We start from the raw sequence: 27,733 nt of genomic DNA, 5'->3' as shown, positions 1-27,733 counted from the left end.
GCACTGGGAGTCACTGGGAGGGGGTCAGGGTGGCACTGGGAGTCACTGGGAGGGGGTCAGGGTGGCACTGGGGGTTACTGGGAGGGGGTCAGGGTAGCACTGGGGGTCACTGGGTGAGTGTCCCCACGTCCCTGGTGGCACCTTGGTGACACCATCACAGCAGGTTGGGGGTGACAGTTGTCATCCATGACCTCGGAAATTCCCAGAATCCCCAAAATCCCCATAATCCCTGTAATCCTCCAAATCCCAAATCCCCCGTAATTCCCAAATTCCCCATAATCCCTGTGTTCCTGCAAATCCCAAATCCCCCATGATTCCCAAATTCCCCATAATCCCTGTAATCCTCCAAATCCCAAATCCCCTGTAATTCCCAAATTCCCCATAATCCGTGTAACCCTGCAAATCCCAAATTCCCCATAATTCCCAAATTCCCCATAATCCCTGTAACCCTGCAAATCCCAAATTCCCCATAATTCCCAAATTCCCCACATAATCCCTGTATTCCTGCAAATCCCAAATCCCCCATAATTCCCAAATTCCCCATAATCCCTATATTCCTGCCAATCCCAAATCCCCCATAATTCCCAAATTCCCCATAATCCCTGCAATCCTCCAAATCCCAAAGTCCCAAATTTCCTATAATCCCTGTAACCCTGCAAATCCCAAATCCCCCATAATTCCCAAATTCCCCATAATCCCTGTATTCCTGTCAATCCCAAATCCCCCGTAATTCCCAAATCCCCCATAATCCCTGTAATCCTGTCAATCCCAAATCCACAGCACCCCCATAATTCCCATAATCCCAACCATTCCCATAATCCCCGTAATCACGAATTCCCCTTAATTCCCATTAACCCCCATTAATTAATCCTGGTAATAATTCCCCAGTTCCCTGTACCTTCTAAAATTCCCACAATCCCATAATCCCGTAATCCCGGTTTCCCATTAATTAATCCCAGGATTAATTAATAATTCCCAGGAAGGTGGCGAGGAGGGTGAGCGTGTCTGAAATCCCTGGGACTCCCAAAATTCCCGATAATTCCATACTCCCATAATCCCTGTTTCCAATTAATTAATCCCATTAATTAATCCCAAATTCCCATGAAATGTGGTGAGCAGGACCAGCGTGTCCGAAATCCCCGTTACTTCCAAATTCCCCATAATCCCATTAATTGCCATTAATTAATCCTGTTAATTATTCCCAAATTCCCAGGGAGGTGGTGAGTGTACCTGAAATCCCTGGAATTTCCAAAATCCCCGCTATCCAATAATCCCATAATCCCATAATCCCCTTAATTCCCCTTAATTCCCGTTAATTCCCCTTAATTCCCATTAATTCCCGTTAATTCCCCTTAATTCCCCTTAATTCCCGTTAATTCCCCTTAATTCCCGTTAATTCCCCTTAATTCCCGTTAATTCCCCTTAATTCCCGTTAATTCCCCTTAATTCCCGTTAATTCCCGTTAATTCCCGTTAATTCCCGTTAATTCCCCTTAATTCCCGTTAATTCCCGTTAATTCCCCTTAATTCCCATTAATTCCCGTTAATTCCCATTAATTCCTGTTAATTCCCATTAATTCCCCTTAATTCCCCTTAATTCCCGTTAATTCCCCATAATTCCCATTAATTCCCCTTAATTCCCGTTAATTCCCATTAATTCCCCTTAATTCCCGTTAATTCCCGTTAATTCCCATTAATTCCCCATAATTCCCGTTAATTCCCCTTAATTCCCCTTAATTCCCCTTAATTCCCATTAATTCCCGTTAATTCCCATTAATTCCCCATAATTCCCCTTAATTCCCCTTAATTCCCGTTAATTCCCCTTAATTCCCATTAATTCCCGTTAATTCCCGTTAATTCCCCTTAATTCCCATTAATTCCCCTTAATTCCCGTTAATTCCCCTTAATTCCCGTTAATTCTGGTTAATTCCCGTTAATTCCCCTTAATTCCCGTTAACTCCCGTTAATTCCCCTTAATTCCCATTAATTCCCCTTAATTCCCGTTAATTCCCCTTAATTCCCATTAATTCCCGTTAATTTCCCGTTAATTCCTCTTAATTCCCCATAATTCCCCTTAATTCCCGTTAATTCCCGTTAATTCCCGTTAATTCCCCTTAATTCCCGTTAATTCCCCTTAATTCCCGTTAATTCCCCATAATTCCCGTTAATTCCCCTTAATTCCCGTTAATTAATTACGTTCCTTTATCGTATTAATGAATCCCACATTCCCAGGAAGGTGCTGCACGAGGCCAGCGTGTCCATAATTCCCAAAATCCCATCATCCCAATAATCCCATAATCCCTGGAATCCAGCCCTAATCCCATAATCCAAATTATTCGTTAATTAATCAATCCCGTTAATTGCGTTATTAATCCCGCATTCCCGTGAAGGCGCTGCGCCGTGCCAGCGTGTCCCAAATAAATCCCTGTAACTCCCAGTATCCCCAGTATCCCCAGTTAATCCCAGTCACTCCCAGTCACTCCCAGTCACTCCCAGTCACTCCCAGTCACTCCCAGTCAATCCCAGTTAATCCCAGTCACTCCCAGTTAATCCCAGTCACTCCCAGTCACTCCCAGTCACTCCCAGTCACTCCCAGTCAATCCCAGTTAATCCCAGTCACTCCCAGTTAATCCCAGTCACTCCCAGTCACTCCCAGTTAATCAGTCCCGTTAATTCCTGCCCCGTTCCCAGGAAGGTTGTGCGCCGTGCCAGCGTGTCCCAAATCCCTGTAGCTCCCAGTGTCCCCAGTTAATCCCAGTCACTCCCAGTCACTCCCAGTCAATCCCAGTTAATCCCAGTCACTCCCAGTTAGTCCCAGTCACTCCCAGTCACTCCCAGTCACTCCCAGTCACTCCCAGTTAATCAGTCCCGTTAATTCCTGCCCCGTTCCCAGGAAGGTGGTGCACTGTGCCAGCGTGTCCCAAATCCCTGTAGCTCCCAGTGTCCCCAGTTAATCCCAGTCAATCCCAGTCACTCCCAGTCACTCCCAGTCACTCCCAGTCACTCCCAGTCACTCCCAGTCACTCCCAGTCACTCCCAGTCAGTCCCAGTCACTCCCAGTCACTCCCAGTCACTCCCAGTCACTCCCAGTCACTCCCAGTCACTCCCAGTCACTCCCAGTTAATCAGTCCCGTTAATTCCTGCCCCGTTCCCAGGAAGGTTGTGCGCCGTGCCAGCGTGTCCCAAATCCCTGTAGCTCCCAGTGTCCCCAGTTAATCCCAGTCACTCCCAGTTAGTCCCAGTCACTCCCAGTCACTCCCAGTCACTCCCAGTCACTCCCAGTCACTCCCAGTCAATCCCAGTCACTCCCAGTCAGTCCCAGTCAGTCCCAGTCACTCCCAGTCACTCCCAGTTAATCAGTCCCGTTAATTCCTGCCCCGTTCCCAGGAAGGTGGTGCACTGTGCCAGCGTGTCCCAAATCCCTGTAGCTCCCAGTGTCCCCAGTTAATCCCAGTCACTCCCAGTCACTCCCAGTCAGTCCCAGTCACTCCCAGTCAGTCCCAGTCACTCCCAGTCACTCCCAGTCACTCCCAGTCACTCCCAGTCACTCCCAGTCAGTCCCAGTCACTCCCAGTCACTCCCAGTCACTCCCAGTCACTCCCAGTCAGTCCCAGTCACTCCCAGTCACTCCCAGTCACTCCCAGTCACTCCCAGTCAGTCCCAGTCACTCCCAGTCACTCCCAGTCACTCCCAGTCAGTCCCAGTCACTCCCAGTCACTCCCAGTCACTCCCAGTCACTCCCAGTCAGTCCCAGTCACTCCCAGTCACTCCCAGTCACTCCCAGTCACTCCCAGTCAGTCCCAGTCACTCCCAGTCACTCCCAGTCACTCCCAGTCACTCCCAGTCACTCCCAGTTAATCAGTCCCGTTAATTCCTGCCCCGTTCCCAGGAAGGTTGTGCGCCGTGCCAGCGTCTCGGAGCGCTCCAGCCGGTACCGGCGGGAGCAGCAGCGCGAGGCCATCGTGTGGCAGCGAGGGGGACACAGGGACAGCGAGGACGAGGACAGGGGGACACCCGAGGGGACGGAGCCACACCCGCGTGGGGACATCACTGGGGACGTCGGGGTGAGGGACACTGCAGGGGACATCACTGGGGACAATGGGGACATCACTGGGGACATCATTGGGGACAATGGGGACAGTGGGGACAATGGGGACATCACTGGGGACATCACTGGGGACAGTGGGGACAATGGGGACATCACTGGGGACAATGGGGACATCACTGGGGACATCACTGGGGACATCACTGGGGACGTCGGGGTGAGGGACACTGCAGGGGACATCACTGGGGACAATGGGGACATCACTGGGGACATCATTGGGGACAATGGGGACAGTGGGGACAATGGGGACATCACTGGGGACTGTGGGGACATCACTGGGGACATCACTGGGGACAATGGGGACATCACTGGGGACAGTGGGGACATCACTGGGGACATCACTGGGGACATCACTGGGGACAATGGGGACATCACTGGGGACAGTGGGGACATCACTGGGGACAATGGGGACAGTGGGGACAATGGGGACATCACTGGGGACAATGGGGACATCACTGGGGACAATGGGGACAGTGGGGACAATGGGGACATCACTGGGGACAATGGGGACATCACTGGGGACAGTGGGGACATCATTGGGGACAGTGGGGACATCACTGGGGACATCATTGGGGACAATGGGGACATTGGGGACATCATTGGGGACAATGGGGACATCATTAGGGACACTTGGGGCCGATGGGGACACTGCAGGGGACATTCGGTGACATTGGGGACATTTGGGGACGTGGGGGACATTTGGGGACACTGGGGACATCGGGGACACTGTGGGACAATGGGGACAATGTGGAACATCAGGGACACAGAGGTGACATCAGCGTGAGGGACACTGGGGACATTGTGAGACCTCGGGGACAACCAGGAGGTGACAAAGGTGACGCCGCACGACATCACCCTCAGTGTCCCCATTGTCACCTCCCCTCCCCTCCCCCTTTTTTTTTTTTTTTTTTAATTTAATTTTTTTTTTTTTTTGTCCCCTCAGGACGTGTCCCCCGTGCCACCCTCGCTGTCCCCTCACCCCAACGGCTCCGCCCTGTCCCCAACGTCCCCTCGCTGTCCCCCGACCCCCTCAGGTGACAAAAGCCACCCCCACACCTTGGCCGACCTCAAACGCCTCCGAGCGGCCTCCAAAACCCAACGGCCTCGCCCCGAAAACCCCAAAAACGCCGAAAACCCCAAAAACCCCCAAACCCCTCTCGGGGACATCCTTGGGGACACGGTTGGGGACACGGTTGGGGACACGGTTGGGGACATCTCGGACCCTCCTTTGCTGCGCCTGACGGCTCCGGTCGAGGAAACTCCGACGGAGAAGCAGCGTTGTTGTAGGGTGATGTGACAAAAAAAAATAAATAAATTTAAAAAAAAAAAAAATTTTGGGGTCGCCAACCCCCCCCCCCCCCCCCAAAAAAAAAAAAAAAAAAGTCACCCTCACCTTGTCCCCAAATTTTGTCACTTTTTTTTTGTCCTCCTCCCCGCCCCCCCCAAAAAAAAAGACCCCAAAAAAAAAACCCCAAAAAAACCCCGGGGATGGAAACGGGGCCGATTTTGCAGCGATTTGTTGTGGTCGTTTTTATTTTTCGGGGGGGGGGGGGGGGGGAGGGGAAATAAAGATTTGGGGTCGCCCCTAAAAAAAAAAAAAAAAAATTTGTGGGGTCTTTAAAATGTGGGGAAGAGGGGATTAAAGGATCCCCCCCCCCCAAAAAAAAAAAAAAAAAGTCACATTTGGGGTGGGAGGAGGGGAAAAGGGACCCCAAATTTGTATTTGGGGTTTTGGGATCACCTAAAATCCACATTTGGGGTTTTGGGATCCCCTAAATCCATGCTTGGAAATTTTGGGGACCCCAAATCTGCACTGGGGGTGGAATCGGGGACCCCAAAATCCCACAGGAAAGTTTTGGGATCCTCCGAATCCACGTTTGGGATTTTAGGACCCCCAAAATCCCACAGGAGAGTTTTGGGATCCTCCAAATCCACGTTTGGGATTTTAGGACCCCCAAAATCCCACAGGAAAGTTTTGGGATCCTCCGAATCCACGTTTGGGATTTTAGGACCCCCAAAATCCCACAGGAAAGTTTTAGGAACCCCCAAATCCAGATTTGCGGTTTTGGGGATCCCCAAATCCACATTTAGGATTTTGGGAACCCCTAAATCCACATTTGGAGTTTTAGGATTCCCCAAATCCTAAATGGGGTCCCCAGGACTCCCCAAATCCCACTGGGAAATTTTGGGGATCCCCTAAATCCATATTTGGAGTTTTAGGATTCCCCAAATCCTAAATGGGGTCCCCAGGACTCCCCAAATCCCACTGGGAAATTTTGGGGATCCCCTAAATCCACATTTGGGGTTTTAGGACATCCCCAAATCCCACAGGGAACTTTTGGGGAACCCAAATCCCACAGGAAAGCTTTGGAAACCCCCAAATCCACATTTAAGTCTTTAGGACCCTCCCCCCCCCCCCCAAAAAAAAAAAATCCCACAGGAAAGTTTTGGGATCCCCCAAATTCACATTTGGGGTTTTAGGAGCCCCCAAATCCCACAGAAAATTTTTAGGAAACCCTAAAGCCACATTTGGGGTTTTGGGACACCCAAACCCCACTGGGAACTTTTGGTGACCCCAAATCCCACTGGGAAGTTTAGGGATTCCCCAAATCCCACATTTGGGATTTTAGGACCTCCCCCAATCCCAAATTTGGGATTTTATGACTCCCTAAACCCCACTGGGAAATTTTGGGGACCCCAAATCCCCAAACTGGGACCTTTTCAGAACCTCCCCCAAATCCTAAACAGAAGCCCCCCACCCCCCCCCACCCCTCCCAAAAATCCCACAACGGGAACTTTCACAAACCCCAAAACCGCCCCAAATTCCCAAAAAACAACCCCGCCCCACCCTAAAACTTTTGGGGTTTTTTTTGGGGTGGCCCTTTATGGAGGCGGGGCCCCCCAAAATCCCAAATCCTCCCCTCCCCCGATCCCGTTTCTATTTCGGGTCCCGCGGCAGCTGCAGGGAAAGGTCAGAGCTCGTTTTAGGGTGACCCCAAAAAAAGCTCCCCCCACCCCAAAAAAAAAAAAACCCCAAAACCACCCCCAAAAGCGGCCCCACCCAGGGAGGTGCAGGGGAAAGGGGTGGGGTTTTTTGGGGTTTTTTTTGGGGGTGTGGACGGGGTTGATAAAGGGAGTGGGGCGGCCCTAAAAGAGGGAATGGGGTTTGGGGGAGGGTTTGGGGGATCCTAAATGGGATTTGGGGGATCCCAAATGGGGTTTGGGGGTTCCTAAATGGGGTTTGGGGGATCCCAAATGGGGTTTGGGGGATCCCAAATGGGGTTTGGGGATTCCTAAATGGGGTTTGGGGGATCCTAAATGGGATTTGGGGGATCCCAAATGGGGTTTGGGGGATCCCAAATGGGGTTTGGGGGAGGGTTTGGGGGATCCTAAATGGGATTTGGGGGATCCCAAATGGGGTTTGGGGGTTCCTAAATGGGGTTTGGGGGATCCCAAATGGGGTTTGGGGATTCCTAAATGGGGTTTGGGGGATCCTAAATGGGATTTGGGGGATCCCAAATGGGGTTTGGGGGATCCTAAATGGGATTTGGGGGATCCCAAATGGGGTTTGGGGGATCCCAAATGGGGTTTGGGGAGGGTTTGGGGGATCCTAAATGGGGTTTGGGGGATCCCAAATGGGGTTTGGGGAGGGTTTGGGGGATCCCAAATGGGGTTTGGGGGATCCTAAATGGGGTTTGGGGGAGGGTTTGGGGGATCCTAAATGGGGTTTGGGGGATCCCAAATGGGGTTTGGGGGTTCCTAAATGGGGTTTGGGGGATCCCAAATGGGGTTTGGGGGATCCTAAATGGGATTTGGGGGTTCCTAAATGGGGTTTGGGGGAGGGTTTGGGGGATCCTAAATGGGATTTGGGGGATCCCAAATGGGGTTTGGGGGATCCCAAATGGGGTTTGGGGGAGGGTTTGGGGGATCCTAAATGGGGTTTGGGGGATCCCAAATGGGGTTTGGGGAGGGTTTGGGGGATCCTAAATGGGGTTTGGGGGATCCCAAATGGGATTTGGGGAGGGTTTAGGGGATCCGAAATGGGATTTGGGGGTTCCAAGATGGGATTTGGGGGATCCCAAATGGGGGAATGTAGAGGTAAATGGGATTTGGGGTTTCCCCATTTTTTGGGATCTTAAATGCGGTTTTGGAGGGGTTTAGGGGTACCTGAATGGGATTTAGGGCATCCTAAGTGGGATTTGGGGGATCCTAAATGCCGGGAAATGGGATCTGAGGGATCCTAATTGGGGGAAATGGGATTTGGGGGATCCCAAATGGGATTTGGGGATCCTAAATGGGGGGAGTTTTGGGGTCCCCAAATGGGGGTTGGGATTTTTGGGGTCCCCAAATGGCGGTTGGGATTTTTCGGGTCCCCAAATGGGGGTTGGGGTCTATGGGGGATTTTTGGGGACCCTTTTGGGGGATTTTTGGGGTCTCCCAGCGCGGTCCCTAAATGGGAGAATCCACAGAGACCCCAATATGGGGGGGAATCCCATCCCCCCCCGCCCCGCCGCACTTTGGTCGCTTCCGGCCACGCCCCCAGCTAACAGCCAATCCGCTTCTAGCGGGCGTGGTCTCTGTTGATTGACACCGAAGGGGGCGTGGCTAGCGCGGGCGCGGCGGTTGGCGCCGCTGGGGGGCGATGTGAGCGGGGAACTTGGGGGCATTTGGGGACAATTTGGGGACATTTTTTGGGGGGTGTGTGGGGGGGGGGGTCTGTGGTCCCAAATTCCCACATCCCCGTGTCCCACGACCCCGTCCCCCACCGTGTCACCTGTCCCCAGCCCGGGGGGTGACGCGGTCCCGGTGTCACCCCCTTCCCCGTGCCCGTTGTCCCGACCGGTGCCCGTTGTCCCCAGCGCCACCCGTTACTCCCCCCCCCCCCCCCCCCCCCCCGGCGTTGTCCGGTGTCCCCTTCCCGGTGTCACCCCTATTCCCGGTGTCCCCATTCCCGGTGCCACCCCCATTCCTGGTGTCGTTTGTCCCATCGTTTCCCGGTGTCCCATCCCCGGTGACTTTTGTCCCCCCAGGTGTCCCGGTGCCCACCCCTTCCCCTGCCCGACGTGTCCCATTCTGGGTGTCCCATTCCCGGTGTCCCATTCTGGGTGTCCCACTCCCGATTCCATTCCCAGTGTCCCATTCCCGCTGTCCCATTCCCGCTGTCCCAATCCCAGTGTCCCATTCCCAGTGTCCCATTCCCGCTGTCCCAATCCCAGTGTCCCATTCCCCCTGTCCCATTCCCGCTGTCCCATTCCCAGTGTCCCATTCCCGGTGTCCCATTCCCAGTCCCATTCCCCCTGTCCCATTCCCGCTGTCCCATTCCCAGTGTCCCATTCCCCCTGTCCCATTCCCGCTGTCCCATTCCCGCTGTCCCATTCCCGGTGTCCCATTCCCAGTGTCCCACTCCCGGTTCCATTCCCAGTGTCCCACTCCCGGTTCCATTCCCCCTGTCCCATTCCCAGTCCCATTCCCCCTGTCCCATTCCCGGTCCCATTCCCGCTGTCCCATTCCCGCTGTCCCATTCCCCGTGTCCCATTCCCAGTGTCCCACTCCCGGTGCCTTTTGCCCCCTGTGCCACTCCTTTCCCGGTGTCCCTGTGCCACTCCTTTCCCTGTCACACGTGTCCCGCTCCCTGTCTCCCACTCCCGGTGCCTTTTGCCCCCTGTGCCACTCCTTTCCCGGTGTCCCAGTGCCACCCCTTTCCCTGTCCCTTTCCCTTTCCCATGTGTCCCATTCCCGCTGTCCCATTCCCAGTGTCCCATTCCCGGTGCCTTTTACCCGCGGTGCCACCCTTTTCCCTGTCCCTGTCCCCGCTGTCCCCGTTGCCCCTTGCCCTCCCCCCTTGCCCTCCCCCTTGCCCTCCCCCCTTGCCCTTCCCCCACTGCCCCTTGCCCTCCTCCCGTCACCGCTCGCCCCACGCCCTTTGCCCCTTGCCCTCCCCCTTTACCCTCCCCCCTCACCCCCGTTACCCCATTGCCCCTCCCCCGTTGCCCTCCCCCGTTTCCCGTTGCCCCGTGCCCGTTACCCTCCCCCATTGCCCGTTACCCTCCCCCATTGCCCGTTACCCTCCCCCATTGCCCGTTGCCCTCCCCCCTTACCCTCCCCCGTTGCCCTCCCCCATTGCCCCATTGCCCGTTACCCTCCCCCGTTCCCCTCCCCCATTGCCCGTTGCCCCATTGCCCCCTCCCCCGTTGCCCTCCCCCGTTCCCCGTTCCCCCTTTCCCCCCTTCCCCGTTCCCCCCGTTCCCCGTTCCCCGTTCCCCTCCCCCGTTCCCCTTTCCCCGTTCCCCTCCCCCGTTCCCCTCCCCCGTTCCCCGTTCCCCTTTCCCCGTTCCCCTTTCCCCGTTCCCCGTTCCCCCCGTTCCCCGTTCCCCGTTCCCCTCCCCCGTTCCCCGTTCCCCGTTCCCCGTTCCCCGTTCCCCGTTCCCCGTTCCCCTTTCCCCGTTCCCCGTTCCCCGTTCCCCGTTCCCCGTTCCCCTCCCCCGTTCCCCGTTCCCCGTTCCCCGTTCCCCTTTCCCCGTTCCCCGTTCCCCTTTCCCCGTTCCCCGTTCCCCGTTGCCCTTTCCCCGTTCCCCCCTTTCCCCGTTCCCCGTTCCCCGTTCCCCCCGTTCCCCTTTCCCCTTTCCCCGTTCCCCTTTCCCCGTTCCCCGTTCCCCGTTCCCCGTTCCCCTCCCCCGTTCCCCGTTCCCCGTTCCCCGTTCCCCGTTCCCCGTTCCCCGTTCCCCGTTGCCCTTTCCCCGTTCCCCCCTTTCCCCGTTCCCCGTTCCCCGTTCCCCCCGTTCCCCTCCCCCGTTCCCCGTTCCCCTTTCCCCGTTCCCCGTTCCCCGTTCCCCGTTCCCCTCCCCCGTTCCCCGTTCCCCGTTCCCCGTTCCCCGTTCCCCGTTCCCCGTTCCCCTTTCCCCGTTCCCCGTTCCCCTTTCCCCGTTCCCCGTTCCCCGTTCCCCGTTCCCCTTTCCCCGTTCCCCGTTCCCCTTTCCCCGTTCCCCGTTCCCCGTTCCCCTTTCCCCGTTCCCCTTTCCCCTTTCCCCGTTCCCCGTTCCCCTTTCCCCGTTCCCCGTTCCCCGTTCCCCTTTCCCCGTTCCCCTTTCCCCGTTCCCCCCTTTCCCCGTTCCCCGTTCCCCTTTCCCCGTTCCCCCCTTTCCCCGTTCCCCGTTCCCCTTTCCCCGTTCCCCGTTCCCCTTTCCCCGTTCCCCGTTCCCCGTTCCCCTTTCCCCGTTCCCCTTTCCCCTTTCCCCGTTCCCCGTTCCCTTTTCCCCGTTCCCCGTTCCCCTTTCCCCGTTCCCCTTTCCCCGTTCCCCTTTCCTCCGTTCCCCTTTCCCCGTTCCCCCTTTCCCCGTTCCCCGTTCCCCGTTCCCCCCGTTCCCCTTTTCCCGTTCCCCCGTCCCGCCGGGAGCGCTCCCCCGGTACCGCCAGCACCCGGGAGCGAAGGGGGGGGTGAAGGAGGCGCTGCCGAACAAACGACTCGGGGTTCTCGGGGGGTTGGCGCGTTTCACTCTTTATTTATTTATTACTTTATTACTTTATTACATTTTTTTTTTTTTAATCATTGCCGGTGTGGGTGGGTTGGGGCTGGCGTTGTCCGGTTGTCACCGCGGGCTGGCGGAGATCGTCGCGATTGTCGCGATTGTCGCGTCCCCGGGGAGGGGATGCGGGCGCTGAGGGCGCTGCGGTCCCGCAGGTTCCAGGCGATGGCGGCGGCGGCGGCGGCCGGGGGGGCTCGGAGGGGTCGGGTGCTGAACCCCGAAACCATGAACCCCGCGATCCGGAGGGTGCAGTACGCGGTGAGGGGTCCCATCGTCAGCCGGGCCCTGGAGATCGAGCAGGAGCTCAGAGAGGTAAAGGAGGAGAAGAAAATGGGGGGGGGGGGGGAAAAACAGCCAAAAAAAAATATATATATATCAAAGAAACAAGAATATATATATATATATATCAAAGAAATAAAAATATATATGTATATATCAAAGAAACAAAAAAAAATATATCAAAGGAACAAAAAAAAAATATATCAAAGAAACAAAAAAAAAAATCAAAGAAACAAAAAAAATATATCAAAGAAACAAAAAAAATATCAAAGAAACAAAAAAAAAATATCAAAGAAACAAAAAAAAAAAAATCAAAGAAACAAAAAAAATATCAAAGAAACAAAAAAAAATATATCAAAGAAACAAAAAAATGTATATATCAAAGAAACAAAAAAAAATATATCAAAGAAACAAAAAAATGTATATATCAAAGAAACAAAAAAAAATATATCAAAGAAACAAAAAAATGTATATATCAAAGAAACAAAAAAAAATCAAAGAAACAAAAAAAATATATCAAAGAAACAAAAAAAAAATCAAAGAAACAAAAAAAAATATATCAAAGAAAGAAAGATAATATATATATATATATCAAAGAAAGAAAAAAAATATATATATCAAAGAAACAAAAAAATGTATATATCAAAGAAACAAAAAAAATATATCAAAGAAACAAAAAAAGTATATATCAAAGAAACAAAAAAAAAAATCAAAGAAACAAAAAAATGTATATATCAAAGAAACAAAAAAAAATATATCAAAGAAAGAAAGATAATATATATATATATATCAAAGAAACAAAAAAAATATATATATATCAAAGAAACAAAAAAAAATATATATCAAAGAAACAAAAAAAAATATATATCAAAGAAACAAAAAAAAAATCAAAGAAACAAAAAAATATCAAAGAAACAAAAAATATATCAAAGAAACAAAATATATATATATATATCAAAGAAACAAAAAAAATGTATCAAAGAAAAAAATATATATCAAAGAAACAAAAAAAATATATCAAAGGAACAAACAAACAAAAAGAAACAAAAAAGAAAACAAAACAAAAAAAAAGAAAAAAACAACAAAAAATAGCAAAGAAACAAAAAAAAAATTGAAGAAACAAAAAAAAGAAAAAAAAAGAAAAAAAAGAAAACAAAAAAACCGGGAAAAAAAACAAACAAAAAAAGACAAAAACCGAAAACAAACAAACAAAAACAAAAAAACAACAAAAAAACAAACAAAAAAACCCCCCAAAAAAACAAAAAAACCCAAAAAAAACAAAAAAACCCAAAACCAAACAAACAAAAAAAAAAAACCCAAAAGGAAACTCAAAGAAATCCAAAAAATCCACCCAAAAAAAACAGAAAAAAAAAATCCAAAAAAACAACAAAAAAGGAAAAACCAATCCGGAACTCGTTAAAAAAGGGAACTGGGACACCCAGTACGGGACTGGGAGAACCCGGCTCTGAACTGGGACACCCAGTACGGGACTGGGAGAACCCGGTCCTGAACTGGGACACCCAGTACGGGACTGGGAGAACCCGGTCCTGAACTGGGACACCCAGTACGGGACTGGGAGAACCCGGCTCTGAACTGGGACACCCAGTACGGGACTGGGAGAACCCGGCTCTGAACTGGGACACCCAGTACGGGACTGGGAGAACCCGGCTCTGAACTGGGACACCCAGTACGGGACTGGGAGAACCCGGCTCTGAACTGGGACACCCAGTACGGGACTGGGAGAACCCGGCTGTGAACTGGGACACCCAGTACGGGACTGGGAGAACCCGGCTCTGAACTGGGACACCCAGTACGGGACTGGGAGAACCCGGCTCTGAACTGGGACACCCAGTACGGGACTGGGAGAACCCGGTCCTGAACTGGGACACCCAGTACGGGACTGGGAGAACCCGGTCCTGAACTGGGACACCCAGTACGGGACTGGGAGAACCCGGCTCTGAACTGGGACACCCAGTACGGGACTGGGAGAACCCGGCTCTGAACTGGGACACCCAGTACGGGACTGGGAGAACCCGGCTCTGAACTGGGACACCCAGTACGGGACTGGGAGAACCCGGCTCTGAACTGGGACACCCAGTACGGGACTGGGAGAACCCGGCTCTGAACTGGGACACCCAGTACGGGACTGGGAGAACCCGGCTCTGAACTGGGACACCCAGTACGGGACTGGGAGAACCCGGCTCTGAACTGGGACACCCAGTACGGGACTGGGAGAACCCGGTCCTGAACTGGGACACCCAGTACGGGACTGGGAGAACCCGGTCCTGAACTGGGACACCCAGTACGGGACTGGGAGAACCCGGCTCTGAACTGGGACACCCAGTACGGGACTGGGAGAACCCGGTCCTGAACTGGGACACCCAGTACGGGACTGGGAGAACCCGGCTCTGAACTGGGACACCCAGTACGGGACTGGGAGAACCCGGCTGTGAACTGGGACACCCAGTACGGGACTGGGAGAACCCGGTCCTGAACTGGGACACCCAGTACGGGACTGGGACCGGCACCCCCCGAACTGGGACAACCCAGTACCGGACTGGGAGAACGTAATCCTGGACTGGGATAACCCCCCAAAAAACCGGGATAACCCCTAAAAAAACCGGGATAACCCCAAAAAAACCGGGATAACCCCTAAAAAAACCGGGATAACCCCCTAAAAAAACCGGGATAAACCCCCCAAAAAACCGGGATTACCCCACCAAAAAACCGGGATAACCCCAAAAAAACCGGGATAAACCCCCCCAAAAACCGGGATAACCCCTAAAAAAACCGGGATAACCCCTAAAAAAACCGGGATAACCCCCTAAAAAAAACCCGGGATAACCCCCCCAAAAAAACCGGGATAACCCCACCAAAAAACCGGGATAACCCCTAAAAAAACCGGGATAACCCCCTAAAAAAAACCCGGGATAACCCCCCCAAAAAAACCGGGATAACCCCTCCGGAACTTGGCCCCACAAGCACCCCCGAAATCCGAGTTTTATCCCCCAAAATTTGGGTTTTATTTCCCCCCCCCTCCCCCCCAAAAAAAAGATTTTTAGCCCTAAAAAAGTAGATTTTTTTATCCCCCCAAAAAAGGGAATTTTACCCCAAAAAAGGGGATTTTAACCCCCCAAAAAAGGGGATCTTACCCCAAAAAAGGGAATTTTATCCTCTTTAAAATCAGGGATTTTACCCCCACAAAAAAGGGGATTTTTAACCCCCCCAAAATTGGATTTTTTACCCCAAAAATGGATTTTTTACCCCCCCCAAAAAGGGATTTTATCCCAAAAAGGATTTTACCCCAAAAAGGGATTTGCCGGCCCAAAAAAAAAAAAAAAAAAAAGAATTTTGCCCTCCCCAAAATCTGGGATTTTACCTCCCAAAAAAAGGAATTTTACCCCCACAAAAAAGGGGATTTTAACCCAAAACAATGGATTTTACCCCACAAAAAAAGGGATTTTTAACCCAAAAAAGGGATTTTTCCCGCCCACAAAAAGGAATTTTGCCATCCCCCAAAAAATGGGATTTTAACCATAAAAAAGGGATCTTTACACCAAAATCCGGGATTTTATCTCCACAAAAAAGGGGATTTTACCTCCACAAAAAAAAGGGATTTTTAACCCCAAAAAATGGGATTTTTAACCCCAAAAATGGGATCTATTTACCCCCAAAAATGCGATTTTTAACCCCCAAAATGGGATTTTGCCTCCACAAAAAAAGGGATTTTTAAACCCTTAAAATTATTTTTAACCCCCAAAAAATGCGATTTTTAACCCCCAAAATGGGATTTTACCTCCACAAAAAAGGTATTTTTAACCCCAAAAAACGGGATTTTTAACCCCAAAAATGGGATTTTTAACCCCAAAAATGGGATTTTTAACCCCAAAAATGGGATTTTACCTCCACAAAAAAAGGGATTTTACACCAAAATCCGGGATTTTTAACCCCCCCCCCCCCCCAAAAAAAAAACCGATTTTTACCTCCCAGGACCCCCCAAAATCCAGAGACCCCTCCCCAAAATCAGGGTCCGGTTTGTCCCTGATCCCACCTGGACAGGAGGGGACAGAGGGGACACAGGTGACAAAAGGGACAGAGGTGACACAGGTGACACAGGTGACACAGGTGACAGGTGACAAAAGGGACAGAGGTGACACAGGTGACACAGGCGACACGTGACAGAAGGGACACAGGTGACACAGGTGACACAGGTGACACAGGTGACACAGGTGACACAGGTGACAGAAGGGACACAGGTGACACAGGTGACACAGGTGACACATTCCGGGCGGTGCCACCCGAGTGGGGGGTGGTGGCCTCTTGTCACCTGGGCTGCGGGTGGGGACACCGCTGGCGCTCTGCCAGGCCGGCCCCGTGTCCCCAAATGTCCCCAAGAACCTCGAATGTCCCCAACGGGTCCCCAAGGTGTCCCCAGTGTCCCCAAGGTGTCCCCAGTGTCCCCAACGGGTCCCCAAGGTGTCCCCAGTGTCCCCGCGCTGTCCCCAAGGTCCCCCCAAGCTCACCGAGGTGTCCCCAATGTCCCCAAAGTGTCCCCAAGGTGTCCCCAGTGTCCCCAAGGTGTCCCCGTTCCTGGTGTTGCAGAGGTCCCCGTGTGGCAGAGAGGGGACACGGGGGTGATGTCACCACGCTGGTGTGACACGGGGGGGGGGGAGGGGGTGGCCCCGGGTGGGGACAGGGGGGTCATGGCACCCCTGTCCCTGTCCCCGTCCCTGTCCCCGTCCCTGTCCCTGTCCCTGTCCCTTATCTCAATCCCAAATCTCTGTCCCCATCCCTTATCCTTGTCCCTGTCCCTTATCCCAATCCCAATCCCAATCCTTGTGCCCTGTCCCCATCCCTGTCCCCGTCCCTGTCCCTTATCCCAATCCCCATCCCTGTCCCCTGTCCCCTGTCCCCGTCCCCTGTCCCCGTCCCCTGTCCCCTGTCCCTTATCCCAATCCCAATCCCTGTCCCCTGTCCCCCATCCCTGTCCCTGTCCCTTATCCCAATCCCCATCCCTGTCCCCTGTCCCCTGTCCCCTGTCCCCGTCCCTGTCCCTTATCCCAATCCCAATCCCTGTCCCCTGTCCCCGTCCCTGTCCCTGTCCCTTATCCCAATCCCAATCCCAATCCCAATCCTTGTCCCCTGTCCCCGTCCCTGTCCCTGATCCCAATCCCCATCCCTGTCCCCTCTCCCCTGTCCCCTGTCCCCATCCCTGTCCCCTGTCCCCATCCCTGTCCCCTGTCTCTAATCCCCATCCCCTGTCCCTGTCCCTTGTTCCCATTCCCTGTCCCTTATCCCCGTCCCTTGCCCCATCCCCTGTCCCTTGTCCCCGTCTCCGTCCCCGTCCCCACCGCTGTCCCCTCCGCTGTCCCCTCAGGGTGTCCCCAAACCCTTCACCGAGGTGATCAAGGCCAACATCGGTGACGCTCACGCCATGGGCCAGCAGCCCATCACCTTCCTGCGCCAGGTACGGCCTTGGGGACACGGCGGGGGCCACCTCCCCGCTGCCGCCACCCCGCTCCCCGCCCTGCCGCTGTCACCTCGGTGTCCCCCTCAGGTGACGGCGCTCTGCCTCTGCCCGGAGCTCATGAAGGACCCGTCCCTGCCCAGCGACGCCAAGGAGCGAGCGCAGCGACTTCTGGAGGCCTGCGGTGGCCGGAGCGTGGGTCGGTGTCACCTCCCCGGGGTTGGGGACAGAGCTCGGTGTCACCTGAGCGGGGGGGGGGGGGCGGGTGACATCCTTGCCGTCCCCGGTCCCCTCCTCCGTAGGGTCCTACAGCGCCAGCCCCGGTGTGCCGATGGTGCGGGAGAACGTGGCGCGATACATCGAGCGTCGCGATGGCGTCCCCTCCAAAGCCGAGGACATCTTCCTGTCCACCGGCGCCAGCGACGCCATCGTGGTACGGGGACATGGGTGACACGGGTGACACAGCTGACACAGGTGACACAGGCGATACGGCTGACACGGCTGACACGGGTGACACGGGTGACACGGGTGACACAGGTGACATGGGTGACATGGGTGACATGGCTGACACAGGTGACACAGACGGTACAGCTGACACGGCTGACATGGGTGACACAGGTTACATGGGTGACACGGCTGACACGGCTGACACGGGTGACACGGGTGACACAGGTTACATGGGTGACACGGGTGACACGGGTGACACGGGTGACATCCGCCACCATCACCACCACCCATCCCCCCTCCCCCCCCCGAAACGGGCGCGCTGCCACCCCCCGGCCGTTCCCACGGTGGCCGTTGACAAAGGGACCTTTGTGGCATTTTTGGCGCCGGTCCTTTGTGGGGGGAGGTGGCGTGTCCTTGGTGTCCCCACGGCTCGCTGGGGACAGTGCCAGCTCCCGGGTTGGGGACAGTGCCAGCTCCCGGGTTGTCGCCAAGGCCCAGGGGGGAGGGGGTTGTTGCCGTGGCGATGGTGGCCGTGGGTTGTCCCTCGTTGTCCCCTCGTTGTCCGTCCCCCCCCCCCGTGGCTGTCCCCAAGTTCCTGTCCCTGCGTTGTCCCCACTGCGCCCTGTCCCCACCGTGCTGTCCCCTCATTGTCCCCACCCCAGTGGCGTCCCCAGGATGTCCCCATGGTGTCCTCATTCCCACCCCAGCCATGTCCCCTGATGTCCCCACAATGTCCCATTATCCCATTATCCCATCATCCCATTATCCCATCCCATCCCATCCCATCCCATTATCCCATTATTCCATTATCCCATTATCCCATAGATCCCATTATCCCATTATCCCATCCCATTATCCCATTATCCCACCATCCCATTATCCCAATATCCCATAGATCCCATTATCCCATCATCCCATTATCCCATTATCCCATCATCCCATTATCCCATCAACCCATCCCATTATCCCATTATCCCATTATCCCATCCCATCCCATCCCATTATCCCATTATCCCACCATCCCATTATCCCAATATCTCATCCCATCATCCCATCATCCCATTATCCCATCATCCTATTATCCCATCCCATCCCATCCCATTATCCCATTATCCCATCATCCCATTATCCCATTATCCCATTATCCCATTATCCCATCATCCCATTATCCCATCATCCCATTATCCCATCATCCCATCCCATTATCCCATTATCCCATTATCCCATTATCCCACCATCCCACCATCCCATTATCCCATTATCCCATCATCCCATCCCATTATCCCATCCCATTATCCCATCATCCCATTATCCCATTATCCCACCATCCCATTATCCCAATATCTCATTATCCCATCATCCCATCATCCCATCATCCCATTATCCCATCCCATCCCATCATCCCATCATCCCATTATCCCATCCCATCCCATTATCCCATTATCCCATCATCCCACCATCCCACCATCCCATTATCCCACCATCCCACCATCCCACTACCCCATTATCCCACTCTCCCACCATCCCGCCATCCCTCTCCCCAGAACATCCTGAAGCTGCTGGTGTCGGGCTCGGGCTCGTCGCGCACGGGGGTTCTGATCCCGATCCCGCAGTACCCGCTGTACTCGGCGGCGCTGGCCGAGCTGGAGGCCGTGCAGCTCGGTTATTTCCTGGCCGAGGAGCGCTGCTGGGCGCTGGACGTGGCCGAGCTGCGCCGGGCGCTGGCCGAGGGCCGGCGGCGCTGCTGCCCCCGCGTGCTCTGCATCATCAACCCCGGGAACCCCACCGGTAACGGGAACGAACGGCGGGAACGGCGGGAACGGGGGATGTGGGGGTGTGGGGTCTGCGGGGCGTGATCCGTGGGGTGGGGTCTGTGGGGTGGGATGGGATCGATGGGATGAGATCGATGGGACGGGATGGGATGGGACTGATGGGATGGGGGCCATGGGATGGGATTGATGGGATGGGATGGGATCCATGGGATGGGATCCGTGGGATGGGATGGGATCCATGGATTGGGATGTGATCCATGAGATGGGATCTGTGGGATGGGATTCATGGTGTGGGATGGGATCTGTGGGATGGGATCCATGGGATGGGATCTGTGGGATGGGATCCATGGGATGGGATCTGTGGGATGGGATTCGTGGGATGGGATCTGTGGGATGGGATCAATGGGATGGGATCAATGGGACGGGATGGGATCCATGGGGTGGGATCTGTGGGATGGGATTCATGGTGTGGGATGGGATCTGTGGGATGGGATCAATGGGATGGGATTAGGACTCCAAAACTGGACTGGGAACTCTGGGCTGGATTGGAACCCCAAAATTGGACTGGGAGCTCTGGTCTGGACTGGGACCCCAGGATTGGACTGGGAGCTCTGGGCTGGACTGGGAGCTCTGGGCTGGACTGGGAGCTCTGGTCTGGACTGGGACCCAAGGATTGGACTGGGAGCTCTGGGCTGGACTGGGAGCTCTGGGCTGGACTGGGACCCCAGGATTGGACTGGGAGCTCTGGTCTGAACTGGGAGCTCTGGGCTGGACTGGGAGCTCTGGTCTGGATTGGGACCCCAGGATTGGACTGGGAGCTCTGGTCTGAACTGGGAGCTCTGGGCTGGACTGGGAGCTCTGGTCTGGATTGGGACCCCAGGATTGGACTGGGAGCTCTGGTCTGAACTGGGAGCTCTGGGCTGGACTGGGAGCTCTGGTCTGGATTGGGACCCCAGGATTGGACTGGGAGCTCTGGTCTGGACTGGGACCCAAGGATTGGACTGGGAGCTCTGGGCTGGACTGGGAGCTCTGGGCTGGACTGGGACCCAAGGATTGGACTGGGAGCTCTGGGCTGGACTGGGAGCTCTGGTCTGGACTGGGACCCCAGTTCCGTGCCGGGCTGAGCCTCCCAGCTCCGCTGTCCCCAAGTCCCCTCTGGGTGTCCCCAGGCCAGGTGCAGAGCCGGGAATGCATCGAGGCCGTCATCAAGTTCGCCTACGAGGAGAAACTTTTCCTCATGGCCGACGAGGTGAGGGCGGGGAATGGTGTGACCTGGGGGTGTCCCACATCCCCGGGAAAACGCCGGAATTCCGGGTGACATCCCGGGATGTCCCCTCCAGGTGTACCAGGACAACGTCTACGCCGAGGGCTCGGCCTTCCACTCCTTCAAGAAGGTCCTGATGGAACTGGGGCCTCCCTACTCGGAGGAGGTGGAATTGGCCTCCTTCCACTCCATCTCCAAGGGATTCATGGGAGAGTGAGTCCCGGGAATCCTGGAACGGGCACCTCCCCGGTCCTGTGGGATGGGATCTATGGGATGGGATAATGGGATGATGGGATGATGGGATGATGGGATGATGGGATGATGGGATAATGGGATAATGGGATCTATGGGATAATGGGATAATGGAATAATGGGATAATGGGATGGGATGGGATAATGGGATGATGGGATAATGGGATGGGATCTATGGGATAATGGGATAATGGGATAATGGGATGGGATAATGGGATGGGATCTATGGGGTAATGGGATAATGGGATAATGGGATGGGATAATGGGATGGGATCTATGGGGTAATGGGATCCATGGCCCAAACCCAGAGAGCCGTCCTATGAGAGATTCCAGGCTGTATGAAACAGCAGGATTGGGATTGGAATCAATGGGATCGATGGGATTGGGATCCATGGGATAGGATGGGATCTATGGGATTGATGGGATCGATGGGATGGCGAGGGTGTAGGGGCAGAGATGCCACCACCCCATGGATCTCTTGGATTGGGATGTTGAGATTCCATGGATGCCACATCCTATCCATGGATTTGCCATCCAAAACCCATTCACGGGTTCCATCCATGGATCCCATCCCAAACCCCCATCCATGGATCCCTCTCCATGGATTCCCATCCATGGATCCCACCCCCACCTCCCCTCCCCCGAATCCCATCCCCAAATCCTTCCCCTCTGCCATTCCTGGCGGTGCCGATTCCGGGATGTTTGGCATTGCCAATTCTGGGATGTCCGGCATTGCTGATTCTGGGAATGTCCAGCATTGCCAATTCTGGGATATCCGGCATTGCCAATTCTGGGATGTCCGGCATTGCCGATTCCGGAATGTCTGGCATTGCCGATTCCAGGAATGTGTGGCATTGCCAATTCTGGGATATTCGGCATTGCCGATTCTGGGATATCCGGCATTGCCGATTCCGGGATGTCCGGCGGTGCCGATTCCAGGAATCTCTGGCATTGCCGATTCCGGAATGTCCGGCATTGCCGATTCCGGAATGTCCGATGTCCGGCAGGTGCGGCCTGCGGGGAGGATACATGGAAGTGGTGAACATGAACCCGGAAGTGAAGGCGGAGCTGTCCAAGCTCGTGTCCGTCCGTCTGTGCCCGCCCGTGCTCGGACAGATGATCCTGGACACCGTCATGGATCCGCCCAAACCGGGAGAGCCGTCCTACGAGAGATTCCAGGCTGTACGGAACGGGATTGGGATCAATGGGATCCCTGGGATCCATGGGATTGGGATTGAGATGGGATGGAGATGGGATAATGGGATAATGGGCTAATGGGTTCTATGGGATGGGATGGGATAATGGGATAATGGGATAATGGGATAATGGGATAATGGCATAATGGAATAATGGAATAATAGGATAATGGAATAATGGGTCTATGGGATGGGATGGGATAATGGGATGGGATGGGATAATGGGATGGGATTGGGGATAATGGGATGGGATTTAGGATGGGATTGGGGATTGGGGATGGGATTTGGGATTGGGATAATGGGATTGGGGATTGGGGATGGGATTTGGGGTTGGGATTGGGATTGGGATTGGGATTGGGGATTGGGATTTGGGATTGGGGATTGGGGATGGGATTTGGGATTGGGATTGGGGATTGGGGATGGGATTTGGGATGGGATTGAGACCATCCTGGATCAGAATTCCCATCTCTCCATCCCTATCCAGGAGAAGGAGGCCGTGCTGGGCGCCCTGGCGGGAATGGATGGGTTTGGGGATGGGATTGGGGATTGGGGATTTGGGATGGGATTTGGGATTGGGATTTGGGATTGGGTTTGGGGATTGGGATTGGGGATTGGGGATTGGGACTGGGGATGGGATTCGGGATTGGGATTGGGGATTGGGATAATGGGGTTGGGGATTTGGGATGGGATTCGGGATGGGACTGAGACCATCCCAGTTCAGAATTCCCATCCCTCCATCCCTACCCAGGAGAAGGAGGCCGTGCTGGGCGCCCTGGTGGGAATGGATGGGTTTGGGGATGGGATTGGGGATAACGGGATTGGGGATTGGATTTGGGATTGGATTTGGGATTGGGATAATGGGATTGGTGATTGGGGATGGGATTCGGGATGGGATTGAGACCATCCCGGGTCAGAATTCCCATCCCTCCATCCCTACCCAGGAGAAGAAGGCCGTGCTGGGCGCCCTGGCGGAAAAGGCGCGGCTGACGCAGGAGATTTTCAACCGGACTCCCGGGATCCACTGCAACCCCGTGCAGGGAGCCATGTACTCCTTCCCACGGATCGACCTCCCGCCGCGGGCCCTGGCCGCCGCCAAGGTGCCGGGAACGCCGGGATCTGAGCCGGGAATGTGGGCGGGGGAGCGGGATAAAAACCTGGGAATGTGGGGGTCCAAAATGGGAGTGTAGGGATCCAAACTGGGAGTGTAGGGATCCAAACTGGGAGCGTAGGGATCCAAACTGGGAGTGTAGGGAACCAAACTGGGAGTGTAGGGAACCAAACTGGGAGTGTAGGGATCCAAACTGGGAGATGTGGGGATCCAAACTGGGAGATGTGGGGATCCAAACTGGGAGATGTGGGAATGGATGGGATAAAAACTGGGATGGGTGGGATCCAAACTAGGAGATTGGCAGGATCCAAACTGGGATGGATGGGATCCAAACTGGGAGATGTGGGAGTGGACTGGATCCAAACTGGGATGGATGGGATCCAAACTGGGAGATGTGGGAGTGGACTGGATCCAAACTGGGATGGATGGGATCCAAACTGGGAGATGTGGGAGTGGACGGGATCCAAATTGGGATGGATGGGATCCAAACTGGGAGACGTAGGTGATAGACAGGATCAATCCTGATCCATTTGGGGCTGGGTGGGATTGACCCCAGGAATTGCGGGATTCATTGGGATCGACCCCAGGAATTGTGGGGCTCACTGGGATCGATCCCAGGAACTGTGGGATCCATTTGGATCGATCCCAGGAATTTTGGGATCCATTGGGGTCGACCCCAGGAATTTTGGGATCCATTGGGATCGACCCCAGGAACTTTGGGATCCATTGGGACCAATCCCAGGAATTGTGGGGCTCACTGGGATCTCTCCCAATCCACGTGGGGGGCGCGGGACGATCCCTCGGCCCCCTGTGGGATGGGATTCCCATTTTTCCGACCCCGAATTCCCAGGAGAACAAGCAGGCCCCGGACATGTTCTTCTGCATGAGGCTCCTGGAGGAAACCGGGATCTGCGTCATCCCGGGAAGCGGCTTCGGACAGAAGGAAGGCACCTTCCACTTCCGGTGGGTGCTGGGGAGCTTCCCACCCCAAATTCCCCATTCCCGGGATCTCCCATCCCGAATTCTGGGATCCCCCATCCGAAATTCCCTGTCCTTGGGATCCCCCATCCCAAATTCCCCATTCCCGGGATACCACATCCCAAATTCCGGGATACCCCATCCCAAATTCCCTGTCCCCCTCCATCCCAAATTCCCCGTCCTCGGGATCCCACATCCCAAATTCTCCATTCCCGGGATACCCCATCCCGAATTCCGGGATACCCCATCCCAAATTCCCTGTCCTCGGGATCCCACATCCCAAATTCTCCATTCCTGGGATACCCCATCCCAAATTCTGGGATCCTCCATCCCAAATTCCCTGTCCTTGAGATCCCTCCATCCCAAATTCCCCATTCCCCGGATCCCCCATCCCTAATTCTGGGATCCCCCATCCCAAATTCCCTGTCCTTGAGATCACCCATCCCAAATTCCCCATTTCCGGGATCCCCCATCCTGAATTCTGGGATCCCTCATCCCAAATTCTGGGATCCCCCATCCCAAATTCCCTGTCCCCCCACATCCCAAATTCCCTGTCCTAGAGATCCCTCCATTCCAAATTCCCCATTCCCGGGATCCCCACCCCAAATTCCCTGTCCCCCCACATCCCAAATTCCAAAATCCCCTCACCCCAAATTCCAAAATTATTATTACTACTACTACTATTATTATTATTACCATTATTATTACTATTACTATTATCACTATCATTATTATCATTATTATCATCATCATCATCATCATCATCATCGTCATCATCATCATCGTCGTTATCATCGTTATCATTATCATTATTGTCGTTATTATCATCGTTATCGTTCCCGTTATCGTTATCGTTATCGTTATTATCATTATTATCATTATTATCATTATTATCGTTATTATCATTTTTATCATTATTATCATTTTTATCATTATTATCATTAATATCATTGTTATCATTATTATCATCGTTATCGTTATCGTTATCGTTATCGTTATCGTTATCGTTATTATCATTATTATCATTATTATCATCGTTATCATTATTATCATTGTTATCGTTATTATCGTTATTATCATTATCATCATCATCATCATCATCATCGTTATCATCGTTATCATCGTTATCATTATCATTATTGTCGTTATTATCATCGTTATCGTTCCCGTTATCGTTATCTTTATCGTTATTATCATCGTTCCCGTTCCCGTTATCGTTATCGTCACCGTTATGGTTCCCGTTCCCGTTATCGTTATCATTATCGTTATCGTTATCGTTATCGTTCCCGTTATCGTTATTATCATTGTTCCCGTTATCGTTCCCATTATCGTTCCCGTTATCGTTCCCGTTCCCGTTCCCGTTCCCGTTCCCATTATCGTTATCGTTCCCGTTCCCGTTCCCGTTATCGTTCCCGTTCCCGTTCCCGTTCCCGTTATCGTTATCGTCACCGTTATGGTTCCCGTTCCCGTTATCACCGTGATTGTGAAGTCTCTCCCCGTGGCGCGGGTTGCGGAAGCGCGAGGCGCCGCGGGGACCCTTTGGGAATATTTGGGAATTCTTTAGGATGACCATCCTGCCCCCCGCGGAGAAGCTGAAGAACCTTCTGGAACAGCTCAGCTCCTTCTACACCAAGTTCGTCACGGAATTCTCCTGAGGAGCCCCCGGACCCCGCTCCCGCTGGGCCCTCCTGGCCTTCGGCATTTCGGGAATTCCGGCTTTTGGGATCTCGGGAATTCCGGGTTTTGGGGTTTTGGGAATTCCGGGTTTTGGGGTTTTGGGAATTCCGGGTTTTGGGGTTTCGGAAATTCCGGGTTTTGGGGTTTTGGGAATTCCGGGTTTTGGGATTTTGGGACTTCCAGCTTTTGGGGTTTTGGGAATTCCGGCTTTTGGGATTTCTGGGAATTCCAGCTTTGGGGTTTTTTGGGAATTCTGACTTTGGGGTTTTGGGAATTCCGGGTTTTGGGTTTTCAGGAATTCCGGTTTTTGGGGTTTTGGGAACTCCGGGTTTTGGGTTTTCGGGAATTCCGGGTTTTGGGGTTTTGGGAATTCCGGGTTTTGGGGTTTTGGGAATTCCGGGTTTTGCGGTTTCGGGAATTGCGGCTTTTGGGGTTTCGGAAATTCCGGGTTTTGGGGTTTTGGGAACTCCGGGTTTTGGGATTTCGGAAATTCCGGGTTTTGGGGTTTCAGGAATTCCGGCTTTTGGGGTTTCGGGAATTCCGGCTTTTGGGGTTTTGGGAATTCCGGGTTTTGGGGTTTTGGGAATTCCGGTTTTTGGGGTTTGGGTTTTGGGGTTTTGGGAATTCCGGGTTTTGGGGTTTCTGGGAATTCCGGTTTTTGGGGTTTTGGGAATTCCGGGTTTTGGGGTTTTCGGGAATTCTGACTTTTGGATTTCTGGGAATTCCCGGTTTTGGGATTTCGGGAATTCCGGGTTTTGGGGTTTCAGGAATTCTGGCTTTGGGATTTTGGGAATTCCGCCTTTTGGGATTTCTGGGAACTCCGGGTTTTGGGATTTTGGGAATCCCAGCTTTTGGGGTTTTGGGAATTTCGGCTTTTGGGGTTTTGGGAATTCCAGGTTTTGGGATTTCGGGAGTTCCAGCTTTGGAGTTTCTGGGAATTCCAGCTTCGGGATTTTGGGAATTCTGGCTTTGGGATTTCGGGAATTCCGGCTTTGGGGGTTTTGGGAATTCTGACTTTGGGGTTTCGGGAATTCCGCCTTTGGGATTTCTGGGAATTCCAGCTTTGGGGTTTTTGGGAATTCTGGCATTGGGTTTTCTGGGAATTCCAAATTTGGGGTTTTCAGGAATTCCGACTTTGGGGTTTCGGGAATTCCGGGTTTTGGGATTTCCGGGCATTCCGCCTTTGGGATTTCTGGGAATTCCGCGCCGGGTCCCCAATCCCGGCGCTGTCCCCAATCCAATAAAGGAGAGGCGGCGTCGGGAACGGCTCCGTCCCTTTGAAGGGTTTTAGGTTTTGAATTTTACTTTTATTTTGATCATTTAAATTCGCTTTTGTTTTTATTTATTTTTATTTGTATTTTTATTCCTATTTTTACTTTTATTGCCCTTTTTATTTTTATTTTTATTTTTATTTTAATTTTTATCTATTTCTATTTCTATTTCTATTTCTATTTCTATTTCTATTTCTATTTCTATTTCTATTCTTACATTTATTTTTATTTTCATTTTCCTCTTATTTTTGTATTTTAAATTTAGCTTTATTTTTATTTTTTATTTGTATTTTTATTCCTATTTTTACTTTTATTTCCGTTTTTATATTTATTTTTATTTTTATTTATTTTTATTTTTATTTTTATTTTTATTTTTATTTCTATTTTTAATTCTA

The 27,733-nt window shown here is 52.9% G+C and overlaps 2 protein-coding genes across 2 annotated transcripts in view; both read left to right on the top strand.

Annotated features, from left to right (window-relative positions):
* Window positions 1–5,401, top strand: part of LOC134058034 (tonsoku-like protein) — a 37,478-nt gene extending 32,077 nt beyond the window's left edge. The window contains exons 10-11 of the mRNA XM_062515106.1: window positions 3,893–4,063; window positions 5,048–5,401. Of these exons, the coding sequence (XP_062371090.1) occupies window positions 3,893–4,063; window positions 5,048–5,401 (525 nt within the window). The remainder of the gene's footprint in view (window positions 1–3,892; window positions 4,064–5,047) is intronic.
* Window positions 5,402–11,592: 6,191 nt separating this feature from the next.
* On the top strand, window positions 11,593–26,314 carry GPT (glutamic--pyruvic transaminase). The gene is made up of 11 exons (XM_062505010.1): window positions 11,593–11,939; window positions 17,284–17,373; window positions 17,464–17,572; window positions 17,676–17,806; window positions 19,365–19,608; window positions 20,762–20,841; window positions 20,933–21,069; window positions 22,116–22,290; window positions 23,246–23,401; window positions 24,263–24,375; window positions 25,955–26,314. Exons 1-11 carry the CDS (start codon window positions 11,751–11,753, stop codon window positions 26,043–26,045), a joined length of 1,515 nt encoding a protein of 504 aa, XP_062360994.1. The 5' UTR covers window positions 11,593–11,750; the 3' UTR covers window positions 26,046–26,314.
* Window positions 26,315–27,733: the final 1,419 nt, after the last annotated feature.

The sequence above is a fragment of the Cinclus cinclus genome, chromosome 1 (assembly GCF_963662255.1).
Source record: "Cinclus cinclus chromosome 1, bCinCin1.1, whole genome shotgun sequence".
NCBI lineage: Eukaryota > Metazoa > Chordata > Aves > Passeriformes > Cinclidae > Cinclus > Cinclus cinclus.
This window is presented reverse-complemented; position numbering and strand designations above follow the sequence as displayed.

Excerpts from the sequence above, each read along its gene's own strand:
- GPT (XM_062505010.1), top strand. The coding sequence starts at position 11,751 with ATGCGGGCGCTGAGGGCGCTGCGGTCCCGCAGGTTCCAGGCGATGGCG. Across the intron at positions 20,842-20,932 it reads TTTTCCTCATGGCCGACGAG|GTGTACCAGGACAACGTCTA; the intron begins GTGAGGGCGGGG and ends TGTCCCCTCCAG. Across the intron at positions 22,291-23,245 it reads CCTACGAGAGATTCCAGGCT|GAGAAGAAGGCCGTGCTGGG; the intron begins GTACGGAACGGG and ends ATCCCTACCCAG.